This window comes from Hyla sarda, chromosome 5 (genome assembly GCF_029499605.1).
Source record: "Hyla sarda isolate aHylSar1 chromosome 5, aHylSar1.hap1, whole genome shotgun sequence".
Classification (NCBI taxonomy): domain Eukaryota; kingdom Metazoa; phylum Chordata; class Amphibia; order Anura; family Hylidae; genus Hyla; species Hyla sarda.
Window position 1 is genome coordinate 30,731,676 of NC_079193.1, and position 14,969 is coordinate 30,746,644.

Consider the following 14,969-nt stretch of genomic DNA (forward strand, 5'->3'; position numbering starts at 1 on the left):
AAATAAATAAATTCAAAAACGTATTTTTTTTTTTTTTTTTTTTTTATTAGAAAACTTTCCATCAGTTTTTTTGCCATACAGTTCTCTTTAGAAAAACTGATTGAAAACAGTATGGCAAAAACGTGATGTGAACCCAGCCGAAAGCCTTTTCTTACAGCTACATGTACAACCAGTGAAAAATGTCCACCTAGTCAGATTTAAAAAAAAAAAAAAAAAAAAAATGTTTTTTTTGTTTTTTTTAAAGTCACTAGAGATGATCGGAGTATGTTTTGCACAAAACTGAGAGAAAAAAAAGCGACAGATATACATTATTTTATTTTTATTTTTTTTTGCGCAACCCAGCCTAACTAGAAACTATGGCCAAAAAAGTTTGTTGTTGTATATCTGTCACTTTTTTTTTCTCACGTGCCATTTTGTGCAAAAGTACTCCGAGCATCTCTAGTGACTTTTTTTTTTTTTTTTCTAATTATTATTTTTTTTTTATCTGACTTGGTGGACGTTTTCCTAACATTGCTTTTCAACCAGAGTGTCTCCAGCTGTTGCAAAACTACAACTCCCAGTATGTCTGTACAGCCTTCAGCCGTGGATGAAAAATTGTCTATGTTTCCGATTTTACGCAGCGTGTGAACATACACTAAGAAGTTTAGCATTCAACTAAGCATGCGTCAGTGTTGCCCAACCTGTTGATTTCCAGCTATTGCAAAACTACAACTCCCAGCATGTCCTGACAGCCAAGATGTTGCAAAACTACAACTCCCAACATGACGGGAAAGCCCAGTTGTTGCTTTACAACAGCTGATGAGCCGAAGGTTGAGAAACAATGCTTTACACCAGTGGTGTCCAAAATGTGGACCACCAGCTATTGCAAAAACTACAAGTCCCAGCATGCCCGGACAGCCAAAAGCTTTTCGGGCACGCAAGCAGTTGCAGTTTTGCAACAGCTGTGGTGCACCGTTTGAAGACCACTGCTTTGTACCATATGACAATGACAGCTAAGATAGAACTACATCTCCCAGCATGCCTGACAACTCAGCTCTGCTATACCAGCCCTGACACAAGTTGCATTCACCCCGTGTCTTACCTCTGACCTCTTGGGTCACCTGAGGGTCCTGACCCCGCTCACCATACGGATGGGGCTAGTCTGTTGTCAGTGACATTCGCAGATCCTCATCGCTCTGGGTGACCCCGGGGCAGCACGATCTTTACATGTGCAGCAGCACGTTACATAAGACACGCCCACTTCGCTGGGACAGACGAGCAGCAGCCGCCATGTTTGAAATGGGCATAGGCGACCGCTGCAATATCCCTACAACTAAAAGGAACGAGCCTGTTATCGCGGTTCAGGTGTTCGGCATTGATATTTTATAACAAAGTGACTGAAGTCAGGAAAAACATCGGTTCTACCCCCTAAGAATGCCCGACATCTATATGGCCGCTCCTATCAAGAACTCTGTACATCACATGACGCCAAGGAGGTTTCTCATTGGCTGATTCAGTTGACATCTGCTCCGTTGTAGTTTAGTATCTGATAAAGCAGATTCGCGACAAGAGCTTGTTACAGGGGATGTCATCAGCTTCACTGACAAAAAATCACACTAGCGGGAAATGATCAATTATTTTATACGTCTTTTGGTGTGTAAAAAAAAATCCATGGTTTTGCGACTTTTTGCCATACTTGCTTAAACAATTTGCCCTTTGATTTTGCAGTGATTGTGAATTTAGCATGTGCGACTTCTCTCCAAATGTCAAACTTAGAGATTTATCAAAACCTGTGTAGAGGAAGAGTGGTGCAGTTGCCCATAGCAACCAATCAGATCGCTTCGTTCATTTTTTCCCAGGCCTCTTTTAAAAGCCATCTGTTGGTTACTATGGGCAACTGCACCACTCTTTCTCTGCACAGGTTTTGATCATTCTCCCACTAAATGTTTTAATTTCTTAAATGGGTACTCCGGTGGAAAACAATATTTTTTTCTTAAATCCACTGGTGCCAGAAAGTTACAGATTTGTAAATTACTTCTATTAAAAAAAAACTCTAATCCTTCCAGTACTTATCAGCTGCTGTATTCTCCACAGGAAGTTATTTTCTTTTTGAATTTCTTTTTTGTCTGACCACAGTGCTCTCTGCTGACACCTGTCCAGAGGTGTAGTTTGTAGCTTTGGGGCCCCGATGCAAAATCTGCAACAAGGCCCTATATGCCAATTATTGTACTGCTCTCTTACGGGGCAGTTGTGCTTTTGGGCCCCCTTAAGCACTAGGGCCCTGGTGGGACTGCTACCTCTGCTGCCTCTATAGCTACGCCCCTGCCTCTGTCCATGTCAGTAACTGTCCGGAGCAGGATAGGTTTGCTATGGGGATTTGCTCCTGCTCTGGACAGTTTCTGACATGGACAGAGGTGTCAGCAGAGAGCACTGTGGTCAGACAGAACAGAAATTCAAAAAGAAAAGAACTTCCTCTGGAACATACAGCAGCTGATAAGTACTGGAAGGATAAAGATTTTTATATAGAAGTAATTTATAAATCTGTTAAACTTTCTGGCACCAGTTGATTTAAAAAATAAACAAAACAAAAAAAAGTTTTCCACCGGTGTACCCCTTTAAACCCTTAACGACGAAGGACGTAAATGTACGTCCTGGTGATGCGGTACTTAACGCACCAGGACATACATTTACGTCCTAAGCATAACCGCGGGCATCGGAGCGATGCCCAGATCATGCGCGGCAGGTCCTGGCTGTTAATCGCAGCCAGGGACCCGCCGGTAATGGCGGACATCCGCGATCACGCGGATGTCCGCCATTAACCCCTCAGATGCCGTGATCAATACCGATCACAGTATCTGCAGCATCACGGTCACTTAATTGGATGATCAGATCGCCCGCAGCGCTGCCGCAGCGATCCAATCATCCAGCACGGCAGCCGGATGTCCTATACATAGCACTGAACAGGATTAGCAATCAAGTGATTACTTTAAATAGTCCCCTATGGGCACTATTAAAGTGTAAAAATAAAAGTAAAAAAAAATTGAAAAATCCCCTCCCCCAATAAAAACGTAAATTGCCCCATTTTCCCTATTTCACCCCCAAAAAGTGTTAAAAATTTTTTTATATACATATTTGGTATCGCCGCGTGCATAAATATCTGAACTATTAAACTTAAAATGTTAATGATACCGTACGGTGAACGGCGTGAACGTAAAAAAAAAATAAAGTCCAAAATAGCTGCTTTTTTATAACATTTTATTCCCAAAAAAATTTTTATAAAAAATGTATTAAGAGTTTTATATAAGCAAATATGGTATCAATAAGAAGTACAGATCACGGCGCAAAAAATGAGCCCCCATACCGCCGCTTATACGGAAAAAATGAAAAAGTTAGAGGTCTTCAAAATAGGGGGATCTTAAACGTACTAATTTGGTTAAAAAGTTTGTGATTTTTTTTAAGCGCAACAATAATATAAAAGTAGGTTATCATGGGTATCATTTTAATCGTATTGACCCAAAGAATAAAGAACACATGTCATTTTTACCGTAAATTGTACGGCGTGAAAACAAAACCTTCCAAAATTAGCAAAATTGCGGTTTTCTTTTTAATTTCCCCAAACAAATAGTATTTTTTTGGTTGCGCCATACATTTTATGGTAAAGTGAGTGATGGCATAACAACGGACAACTGGTTGCGCAAAAAACAAGCCCTCATACTAGTCTGTGGATGAAAATATAAAAGAGTTATGATTTTTTGAAGGCGAGGAGGAAAAAATGAAAATGTAAGGTGCTATAAATCAAAAGATTGCATATAATAGTCCCCTATGGAGACTAGAAAGTAGAGAATGAAATGTAAAAAAAAGGTGACATTTGGGAATTAACCCATTTGCTAATAAAAGTTTGAATCATCCGCTTTTTGCATTTAACCCCTTAAGGACCACAGGTTTATTCATTTTTGCACTTTCGTTTTTTCCTCCTCACCTTCTAAAAATCATAACGCTTTTTAATTTTACACCTACAGACCCATATGAGGGCTTGTTTTTTGCAACACCAATTTTACTTTGTAATGACATCAATTATTTTACCACAAAATCTATGGTGAAACCAGAAAAAAATTATTTGTGGGGCTAAATTGAAAAAAATTGCATTTTGTAATTTTTGGGGGCTTTAGTTTCTAAGCAGAACATTTTTCGGTAAAAATGACCCCTTATCTTTATTCTGTAGGTCCATACGATTAAAATGATACCCAACCTATATAGATTTGATTTTGTTTTACTTCTGTTAAAAAATCATAACTTTATGCATGAAAAATTCGTAGGTTTAAAATTTAATCTTCTGACCCCTATAACTTTTTTATTTTTCCATATACAGGGAGGTATGAGAGCTCATTTTTTGCGCCATGATCTGAAGTTTTCATCGGTACCATTTTTATTTTGATGGGACTTTTTAATCTTTTTTTATACCTTTTTTTTACAGTATACAAAGCGACCAAAAATACGCAATTTGGGATTTTTGTTATTTTTTTACATGTAGGACATTGACCTTGTGGTTTAATCACCATTATATTTTTATAGTTCGAACATTTACACACGCGGCGATACCAAATATGTTTATTTTTAGTATGTTTATATGGAATTTGGGAAAGGGGGGTGTTTTAAACTTTTAATAAGGAAGGGGTTACTGTGTGTTTTTTTTTTTTTTACTTTTATTAAACTTTTTTTTACACTTAATTAGTCCCTTAGGGGACTTTTAGGAGGAATCATTACATTCCTCATACAGATCAATGTGGACCAGCAGGGAGCGTTTACAGGGTTCTTTAACAGCTTTAACAGTGGTGATCTAAAGGGTTAATAGCCAGCTGCGGCGATGTCAGCTATTAACGCCGGCCCTCAGCTACAATTATCAGCTGAGGGCCAGGCAGTATGGCGCGGGCTCGAGTCCGGAACCCACGCCATACCCCGTTAACCGCAAAAGGAGGTGTATACACTTCCTTGGTCTTTAACCAGTTAAAAAAAAAATAATGATGTAAACAAAAATTTACATATTGGTAACAAATAACATATTTGGTATCACAGAGTGCATAAATGTCTGAACTATTGAAATATAATGTTAATAAAACCGCATGGTCAATGGTAAAAAACATTTAAAAAATACCAAAGTCCAGAATTGCTAATTTTTGATCACTTCATATACCAGAAAAACTACTTTTTAATAGCAGTAAAATAAAACAAAACCTATATATATGCTGTCCATTTTAGGACATCGTCAGTTGTCAGACGTAACGTCGTCCTCCGTCAGGTGAAACGGCGTCCCGCCTCCTTCCACGGGCCAATCTCCATCAGGCGTCAGCCGCAAGTCCCTCCTCCCTCCTTTGTCATCCTAAAGTCTCTCATGCGAAACTCTGTCATCCCTCAGACAAAAAACGTTCCTGCCGTGTAGCAGAGCCGAGTCAGTGTCTTCTCTCTGCTATACGGGTTCTGCTGTACACGCTATCCAATGTCGTCTCTCTGCTATACGGGTTCTGCTATACATGCTATTCTGTGTCGTCTCTCTGCTATACGGGTTCTGCTGTACACGCTATTCAGTGTCTTCTCTCTGCTATACGGGTTCTGCTGTACACGCTATTCAATGTCGTCTCTCTGCTATACGGGTTCTGCTATACATGCTATTCTGTGTCGGCTCTCTGCTATACGGGTTCTGCTGTACACGCTATCCAATGTCGTCTCTCTGCTATACCGGTTCTGCTGTACACGCTATTCAATGTCGGCTCTCTGCTATACGGGTTCTGCTGTAAACGCTATTCAGTGTCGTCTCTCTGCTATACGGGTTCTGCTGTACACGCTATTCAATGTCGGCTCTGCTATACGGGTTCTGCTGTATATGCTATTCAATGTCGGCTCTGCTATACAGACTCTGTAACACATGTAGTGTCTGTAGTACACGTGCAAGTTTCACAGTTTGGACTCTGCTATACATGCTGTGCTGCGTCGGCTCTGCTATACATGCTGTGCTGCGTCGGCTCTGCTATACATGCTGTGCTGCGTCGGCTCTGCTATACATGCTGTGCTGCGTCGGCTCTGCTATACATGCTGTGCTGCGTCGGCTCTGCTGTGCAGCAGGAAGTTGCGTCTAAGGGAGAATCGTCTGAGGCATGAAGGCGTTTTGGACGAAGGTGTTTCGGATGAGAGAGGATGGAGTTGTGGCTGAAGGAGGACGGCGATTGGTGTGAGGGAGGAGGCGGGACGCCGTTTCACATTATGGAGGACGGAGTTGCGGCTGACGACTGACGGCGATTGGTCCGAGGGAGGAGTCGGGACGCCGTTTCACGTGACAGAGGACGGAGTTACGGCTGACGACTGACTATGTCCTAAAATGGACACCGTATATTTAATTTGGGTATCATCTTAATTTTATGGACCTACAGAATCAATTAAAAAAAATGTCATTTTTGACTGTATAGAAACAAAACCTCCCAAAAGTTACAAAATGGCCTAGTTTTTTTTTGTTTTGTTTTGTTTTCTTATTTTGTCCCACAAATACTTGTTTTTTTGTTTCACCGTAGATTTGGCGGTAAAATGAGTGATCTACGTACGTAGTACAAAAAGCAAGCCCTGCAGTTTTAAATTGTTATTAGGGCTATTAGAAGGCGAGGAACAAAAAAACAAATTGCAAAAAAATTTACAATCCCTGCATTTTTTTTAATAGGGGGTAAGCAATTCAGCAGAATCCTTTTCTCATTGACTTACACAATGGCGTAGTCGACTATGTTTTTGCGCACAGCAAAATTAAATGTAATACACAGGGGAAACGGGGACCGCAGGGCGAACAAAGCCAAACTTCATGGGGAGGACTGTGGTGTCCAGGTTTGGATTTTTCTGGCACCAGTCTGCCATTGTTTTATGTCACAATGCGACATTTGTGTATATTGGTGTTCCCCAACCTGCAGCTCTCTAGCTGTTGCAAAACTACAACTCCCAGCATGAATGCTGTCAGGGCATGCTGGGAGTTGTAGTTTTGCAACAGTTGAAGAGCTGCAGGTTAGTAAATATTTATGTATGTATTTCACTGTCTATTTTATTCGATTTTTAATATTAATATATATATATATATTTTTTTTTTTTTATATGACACTTTCTCCTCCCTCAGGTTAGAGTGCAGGCGGCTGTGTGGAATCTGCGGCGTGACGTCACGGCGCCACGTTTACTCCAAGCGGAGGGGGGGCGGAGTTTCGGAAAGAGGCGGGAAATCGCCGGACAACTCAAATCCGGGAGTCACCTGGAGACCAGAGAACTGGCGCAACGGCCGGAAAGTACCGGGAAACCGGAGAGCCGCCCGGCGGGGGGACAGAGCGGGCGGCCGGTGAGTGCTGAGGAGGGAGAACCGGGACCGTATGAAGCCTGCCCGGTTGGTGTGTGTGTTGCCCTTTAAGAGCAACCGGCCAGATGCAGGGAGTTGTAGTTGCACGTAGTCCGTAGTTATACGGACGGCTATGACCAGTAGAGGGCTCCACACAGAGCTGGTTCACATTATGCGGTTTCTGTACATTAGTTTATATATATATATATATATATATATATATATATATATATACACACACAGTCATACAGCTCTCTGGTTTATTGCTTTTCTATATCTATAGATACCTGCTTGCTGTCAGTGAATGGAAACCTGTTGTAATTTAGTCAGAAACTGCGCCGCTTCTGCTTTATGTTGTTTTTCAATGGGAATATGTACCATAAGCACTTAGGGCTTGTTGAGATAAAAATAAAAAAGACCTCCCTCAGGATGGCGCTGTTTTTAATGCAAAATTTTCATTTGGATTTTTTATTTAAAAGCGAACTGGCAGTGCCCTGTGTTCTGGACAATATTACGTAGAAAAAATGCAGGTTGCCGAGGCGTCCTTACGACGTCTGGTGCATTCCGTGCATGAGCCCCTTTTTTCTAATTTAATAGGATGGAACGCTCTGGACATTGTACCGGTGCAGAATGCATGGCCCTGCGACTCTGGAGGTATTGTTTAGGCACTGTCACTTTAAAAAAAAAAAAAAAAAAATTTTTTACATGTTCCTTTACCAGTGTTTCCCCAACCAGTGTGCCTCCAGCTGTTGCAAAACTACAACTCCCAGCATGCCCGGACAGCCGAAGGCTGTCCGGGCATGCTGGGAGTTGTAGTTTTGCAACAGCTGGAGGCACACTGGTTGGGGAAACACTGGTATAGGAACATGCAAAAAGTTTTGATTGGTCGGAGTCTGAGCATTGGAAATAGTATGGAGAAAAGGAGTGTATTTTTTTTTTTTTTTTTTTTATCTGACCGTGCCCCTTTAAATGACAGCAGCCTGATCGCTCTTTTTACGCCCCACAACAAAAAAGTGAGGGGGGGGGGCACACATTGCAAAAATAATTATCAGCATTTTGCTAATCTGCCTTGCAAAAAAAAAAATTATAATAATTAAAGAAGCTATAAAATAGTCGTATGTATCCGAAAATGTCACTTTGATTTGTATGACCATATAGTTTGCACAAGTCTGTAGTGTTTTCCGAACTGTGGCTATCCAGCTGTTACACAACTACAACTCCCAGCATACCTAGAGAGCCCCAGGTCGGAGAACCGAATAGCTAATGCTTGTAAATTTACATTGTTCATAGTCTTCAGTGCTGTGGATTATATATTATTGTGTAATTACTAAAGCTGACTGATTAGTGTCAACCCTTTATTTTCTTTAGTTGCCATCACCTTCAATACCCAAAGCAAATGCCGTGAATATTGGATCCAAGATGCACAGTGAGTATATATTTACCGGTCACTTCATGTGTGTAAGATGCCATGGAAATCTGCTTTTAACCCCTTAAGGACGCAGAAAATTTTATTTTTACGTTTTCATTTTTTTCCTTCAAAAAATCATAACTTTTATATTTCCATCCACAGACTAGTATGAGGGCTTGTTTTTTGCGCGACCAGTTGTCCGTTGTAATGCCATCACTCACTTTACCATAAAATGTATGGCGCAACCAAAATAATACTATTTGTGTGGGGAAATTAAAAAGAAAACCGCAATTTAGCAAATTTTGGAAGGCTTCGTTTTCACGCCGTACAATTTATGGTAAAAGTGACATGTGTTCTTTATTCTGAGGGTCAATATGATTAAAATGATACCCATGATAACATACTTTTCTATTAATGTTGCGCTTAAAAAACAAAAAAAAACTAACTTTTTAACCAAATTAGTAAGTTTAAGATCCCCCTATTTTGAAGACCTATAACTTTTTCATTTTTCCGTATAAGTGGCGGAATGAGGGCTCATTTTCTGCGCCGTGATCTGTACTTTTTATTGATACCATATTTACTTACCGTATATAAAAATTTTAATACACTTTTTTTATTTTTTTTGGAATAAAATGTTAAAAACAAAGTCCAAAATAGCAGCTTTTTATTTTTTTTATAACGTTCACGCCATTCACCGTACGGTATCATTAACATTTTATTTTAATAGTTCAGATGTTTATGCACGCGGTGATATCAAATATGTATATAAAATATTTTCTAACACTTTTTGGGGGTGAAATGGAAAATGGGGCAATTTACGTTTTTATTGGGGAGGGGTTTTTTCCCTTTTTTTTTTTTTTTTTTATATTTTTTTTAATTTAACTTTTATTTTTACACTTTAATAGTCCCCATAGTGGACTATTTAAAGCAATCATTCGATTGCTAATGCTGTTCAGTGCTATGTATAAGACATAGCACTGATCAGCATTATCGGTCATCTTCTGCTCTGGTCTGCGGGAAGGCAGATCAGAGCAGAAGGCTCCTGGAAGACAGCGGAGGCAGGTGAGAGGACCTCCGGCTGCCGTGCTGGATGATCGGATCGCCGTGGCAGCGCTGCGGGCGATCCGATCCTCCAATTAAGTGACCGCGATGCTGCAGATGCCGTGATCTGTATTGATCACGGCATCTGAGGGGTTAATGGCGTACATCCGCGGGATCGCGGGTGTCCACCATTCCCGGCGGGTCCCTGGCTGTGATCAACAGCCGGGACCTGCCGCGCATGATCCGGGCATCGCTCCGATGCCCGCGGTTATGCTTAGGACGTAAATGTATGTTCTGGTGCGCTAAGTACCGCATCACAAGGACGTACATTTACGTCTTTTGTCGTTAAGGTGTTAAAGGGGTACTCCAGAGAAAAACAATTTTTATATATATATATATATATATATATATATCAACTGTCTCCAGAAAGTTAAGCAGATTTGTAAATTACTTCTATTAAATCTTAATCCTTTCAATAATTAACTGCTGCTGAAGTTGAGTTGTAATTTTCTGTCTGGCAACAGTGCTCTCTGCTGACATCTGTTTGTCTCGGGAACTGCACAGAGTAGAAGAAGTTTGCTATGGGGATTTGCTTCTAAACTTGGCGGTTCCCGAGACAGGTGTCATCAGAGAGCACTTAGACAGAAAAGAACAACTCAACTTCAGCAGCTCATAAGTACTGAAAGGATTAAGAATTTTTTTTTTTTTTAATAGAAGTAATTTACAAATATGTTTAACTTTCTGATATATATTGATATATAGATATATAAAAAAAAAATAAAGATTTTTCCTGGAATACCCCTTTAACCCCTGACCAAGCATTTTTTCAGTTTTTGCACTTATGTTTTTTCCTCCTTACATTTTAAAAATCATAATCCTTTCAATTTTGCACCTAAAAATCCATATGATGGCTTTTTATTTTTTGCGCCACCCACTCTACTTTGCAGTGACATCAGTCATTTTTACCAAAAATCCATTGTCGACAAAATTTAAGGAAAAAAATGCCATTTTGTAACTTTTGTGGGCTTCCGCTTCTACGCAGTACAATTTTCAGTAAAAATGACACCTTATCATTATTTTGTAGGTCCATACGGTTAAATGATATCCTACTTATATAGGTTTGATTTTGTCGCACTTCTGGGAAAAAAAATTATAACTACATGCAAGAAAATGTATACGTTTAAAATTGTCCTCTGGACCCCTATAACTTTTTATTTTTCCACCAACTAATTTTTTGCGCCATGATCTGAAGTTTTTATCGGTACCATTTTTGTTTTGATCACTTTTTAATTTTTAATTTATGGTATAAAAAGTGACCAAAAATGCGCTATTTTGGACTTTGGAATTTTTTTTTGCACGTACGCCATTAACCCTGCGGTTTAATGATATATTTTTATGGTTCGGACATTTACGCAGGCGGTGATACCACTTTTTTTTTTTTTTTTTTAAATTTATTTATTTTTTGTAATTTTTTTTTTTTTATGGAAAAAGGGAGGTGGTTCTGATTTTTGTTAGGGAAGGGGTTAAATTTCCTTTATTTAATTTTTATACAGTGTTATAGTCTCCTCTAGTGGCTATAAAACTGCATGCACTGATATCTTACACTGTTCAATGCATTGTCATAGGAATGCATTGATCAGTGTTTTCTGCCCTTGACCTGTTATTGGCAAGGCGATTTTTATTTTTTTTTCTTGACCTTTACAGGAGCAAAGCTGGCGTCATAAACTTCAGGTGTTAGCCTGGCCTCACTGCTAATGCCGGACATCAGAAATCCGGCTTATATCCACCCTTATGGTACGTTCACACGCTGGTGAAGGCCCGCTCTATGCTGTATTTACATGTGCCTGCTCGTAGCGGCAATACGCCTCTACAAGCAGACACACTGCGATGTGCGAGTCGCAGTATACTCGCACATCGCGGGAGCACTCAGCCTAGCTCTGAGCAGGGAGAGTGGCCGCGATGTGCGAGTACGCCGCGCACATCACTGCAGTGTGTCTGCTCGTCGTGGCGGTTTGCCGCTACGTGCAGGCACATGTAAAGACAGCATAGAGCGGGCCTTCAGCAGTAGATCCGCAGCGTAAAATACACTGTAAATCCGCTCGTGTGAACGTACCCTTAAAGGGGTACTCCGCTGCTCAACTGTTCCGAACGCTGGAGTCGGCGCCAGGAGCTTGTGATGTCATAGCCCCGCCTCCTCCCATAGACTTGCATTGAAGGGGCGGGGCCATGACGTCATGAGCTCCCGGCTCCAGTGTTCGAAACATGCGCATGTTAAAATATATGATCGGATAGCCCGCAGCGCTACCGCGGCGATCCGATCTGTAATGGCGGACAGAGGTCCCCTCACCTGTCACCGTCCGTCTCCCGGTGTCTTCTGCTTTGGTCTGAGCGAGCAGACCAGAGCAGAAGATCACCGATAATACTGATCAGTGCTATGTCCTATGCATAGCACTGAACAGTATTAGCAATCAAATGATTGCTATAGATAGTCCCCTATGGGGACATAAAAAGTTGTTTTTTTTTTTTTTTTAAGTGGAAAAATCCCCCTCCCCAATAAAAATGAAAATTGTCAGTATTTCCCATTTTACCCCAAAAAGCGTAAAAATAAAAATACCAAATATGTTTATAATTTTTTTTTATCGCCGCGTGCGTAAATATCCGAACTATCAAAATATTTTAATGATCCCGTACGGTGAACGGCGTAAACGTAAAAAAAAAGTCCAAAAATGCTGCTGTTTAGTCACATTTTATTCCCCAAAAAATTTATAAAAAATTATCTGATGTATAAAATATATATATATACAGATGATGGCACAAAAAAAAGAGCCCTCATACCGCCCTATATACGGAAAAATGAAAAAATTATAGGTGGTCAAACTAGGGCGATTTTAGATCACTGATTTTGTACAGAGTTTTAGATTATATTTCTCTATCGGCTCCATTGGGCACACAGACCGTGGGTGTATGCTGCTCTCTCTAGGAGGTGTGACACTATGGTAATAAAAAAAAAAGTCAGCTCCTCCCAGCAGGATATACCCGCCTTCAGGCTCTGAGCTAATCAGTTTAAGCTTAGTGTCTGAGGAGGTGAATGGGTCTGGTTTGCGCCAGACCAGGTTTTTTGTTTTCCTAGTATAGGGACGTGTTTAGTTTTTTTTATTCCTTTTTTCTTTCTCTTTTCAGGTGGGGACTCAGGGACTGCATTTCCCCATTGCTAGTAAGGGGGCACAGACATTGCGTATATGCGCTGTTAATCCCCCTCGCCAACGGTCAGCGCCTGGGTGGTACCTCATGGGTCCCGGTCCCCCTATGTCTCTGCTCGCCTCGCTCGCGCATAGCAGCCAGGCGTGATGCAGGGACCATAAGCTGGCTGAAGACTTCACTGAAGACTCCATTAGGTAAGTTCTTCTGACTGAGGTAAGTACCTTTTCCAGCCTCGCAACCTCTGGAGACCCCCTGTTTTGGCCCACCTCAGTTTTTGGGGCCGCATTTGCTGGGGGAGCAGTTTCACTAAGGGGGCATATATAAAAAAAATTCCTTTATTGTGTGTGTGTGTGTGGTTTTTTTATTTTTTTGGACACTACTTAGCGCCTCATACGGCGCTTCTCAGCTCGAGCGCTTTCAGCGCCGGCTTATATCTCCCTTCACAGCGCCTTATATGCGGCTGCAGCCGTGGCGCTGTTATGAGCCGGGCGCTTCAGCGCCTGCTCAGTTTTACTTTCATTTCGCCAGCTGAGGCTGCCGGCGCTCTGCTGCCCGCTCCCCAAGCGCATATATCCACAGCGCCTTATACACGGCTGCAGCCGCAGCGCTGTTATGAGCCGGACGCTTCAGCGCCGGCTCAGTTTTACTTTAATTTCGCCGGCAGCCCGCTCCGTTCCCCCAAGCACATATACAGTCAGATGGGCGCTCGGGACAAGGAGCGGGCGCCATGACACTTCTTCCTCGACGCTTGTAGCTCGCCCCACTGACCGGAAGGAGCTCTCAGAGGTGTGAAGCAGCGCCCAATCAGCTCCGGGGGCGCGATTTTCTGTGTTTAGGGTTCAGTTACTTCGTGCCTTGCTCCAGGTACGCCCCTCCCTCCCTATTGGCTGGCCTTATGAGTCTAGCTAGCTGCACGGAGCAATTTCTCCTCACTGCAGCTGACAGGGGACATAGATCTGGGTGAGAAAGTGCCTGTCTTCTCCTTTTTACCCTATTATGTCCGTACCCAGGGCTGTTTATCCCTTTTAAACAGAAACCTGAGAATTTAGTGACTTACTATACCTGTAAGCACTTTAATACCAAGATGTCTGGCTCCGCTGAGCCCGCTGGCTCTGCCTGCTCGTCTGCTCCCCCAGACCCCCTGGTGCCCCTTCGGTCCCGGTGGATTCAGCCGCTCCTCCAGCCTGGGTTGCTTCCCTGACCCAGTGTATGGCTGACTTGTCCCAAGTCTCCCGTTTGGTGGCTGAGGCCTCCCGCGAAATGGTGTCCGTTTGAAGGGGTCATCCCGGTGCAGGACCTCTGAGAGGACCCCCTTTTCGTCCCCTTGTACCTCACGCTCTCACAAGCGTGCTAGGGGTGCCTCATCTGACTCTCTTCCATAGACGTGAGCGCTCTCTCGCGGGTCCCGCCCCTCCCTATCATCTGGGCACAAACATCGCTCCTCTAGAGGATGTTCTCGGAGTCGCCGCTCTGCCACGCCAGAGCTGCGTACCCGGTCTGGATCGCCCCCCCTACAAGACTGCCTCTACTCATTCTCATTCCCCTGGTGAACTAGTGGACGAGGCTTCCGAACCGGCATCTGACCCAGAGGACCGCTCGGACTCAATTGCTATGGTGAATTCATTGTTGACAGCCATGAGACACCTTTCCCTTGGAGGACCCAGGATCTTCGGATGTCAATCCAGAAGTATCCTTTCATCGTACAAAGCCAGCACCTAAAAGGTTCAGCTCTCTCGCTGACTTTGACATTCTGGAATCCGCATGGAAGCATCCAAGACAAGAGATTCCCGGGAATCGGGACAATTCAAGAGCGTTATCCATTTGACAAAGACCTTGTCGCTAAGGTGGCTTCCCCTCCCTCTGTGGATCCACCAATCTCCCGAATCTCTAAGGCGTTTTTATACTGCCTCTGGCCGATGCCGCTGCCTTCAAGGATCCCGCGGACAAGAAGGTAGAATCTTTAGCGAAGTTCGCTTCAGAAGCAGC

At 42.4% G+C, this 14,969-nt stretch overlaps 2 protein-coding genes across 2 annotated transcripts in view; one reads left to right on the plus strand and one right to left on the minus strand.

Moving 5' to 3' along the window:
• Positions 1-1,415, minus strand: part of SLC25A40 (solute carrier family 25 member 40) — a 28,545-nt gene extending 27,130 nt beyond the window's left edge. The window contains exon 1 of the mRNA XM_056519132.1: positions 1,082-1,415. The gene's annotated coding sequence lies outside the window, so the exon portion shown is untranslated. The remainder of the gene's footprint in view (positions 1-1,081) is intronic.
• Positions 1,416-1,503: 88 nt separating this feature from the next.
• The window catches only part of DBF4 (DBF4 zinc finger), a 51,181-nt gene continuing 37,715 nt past the window's right edge, over positions 1,504-14,969 (plus strand). Inside the window, exons 1-3 of the mRNA XM_056519131.1 lie at positions 1,504-1,632; positions 7,124-7,336; positions 8,702-8,759. Coding sequence (XP_056375106.1) covers positions 1,606-1,632; positions 7,124-7,336; positions 8,702-8,759 — 298 coding nt within the window. The 5' untranslated portion in view covers positions 1,504-1,605. The remainder of the gene's footprint in view (positions 1,633-7,123; positions 7,337-8,701; positions 8,760-14,969) is intronic.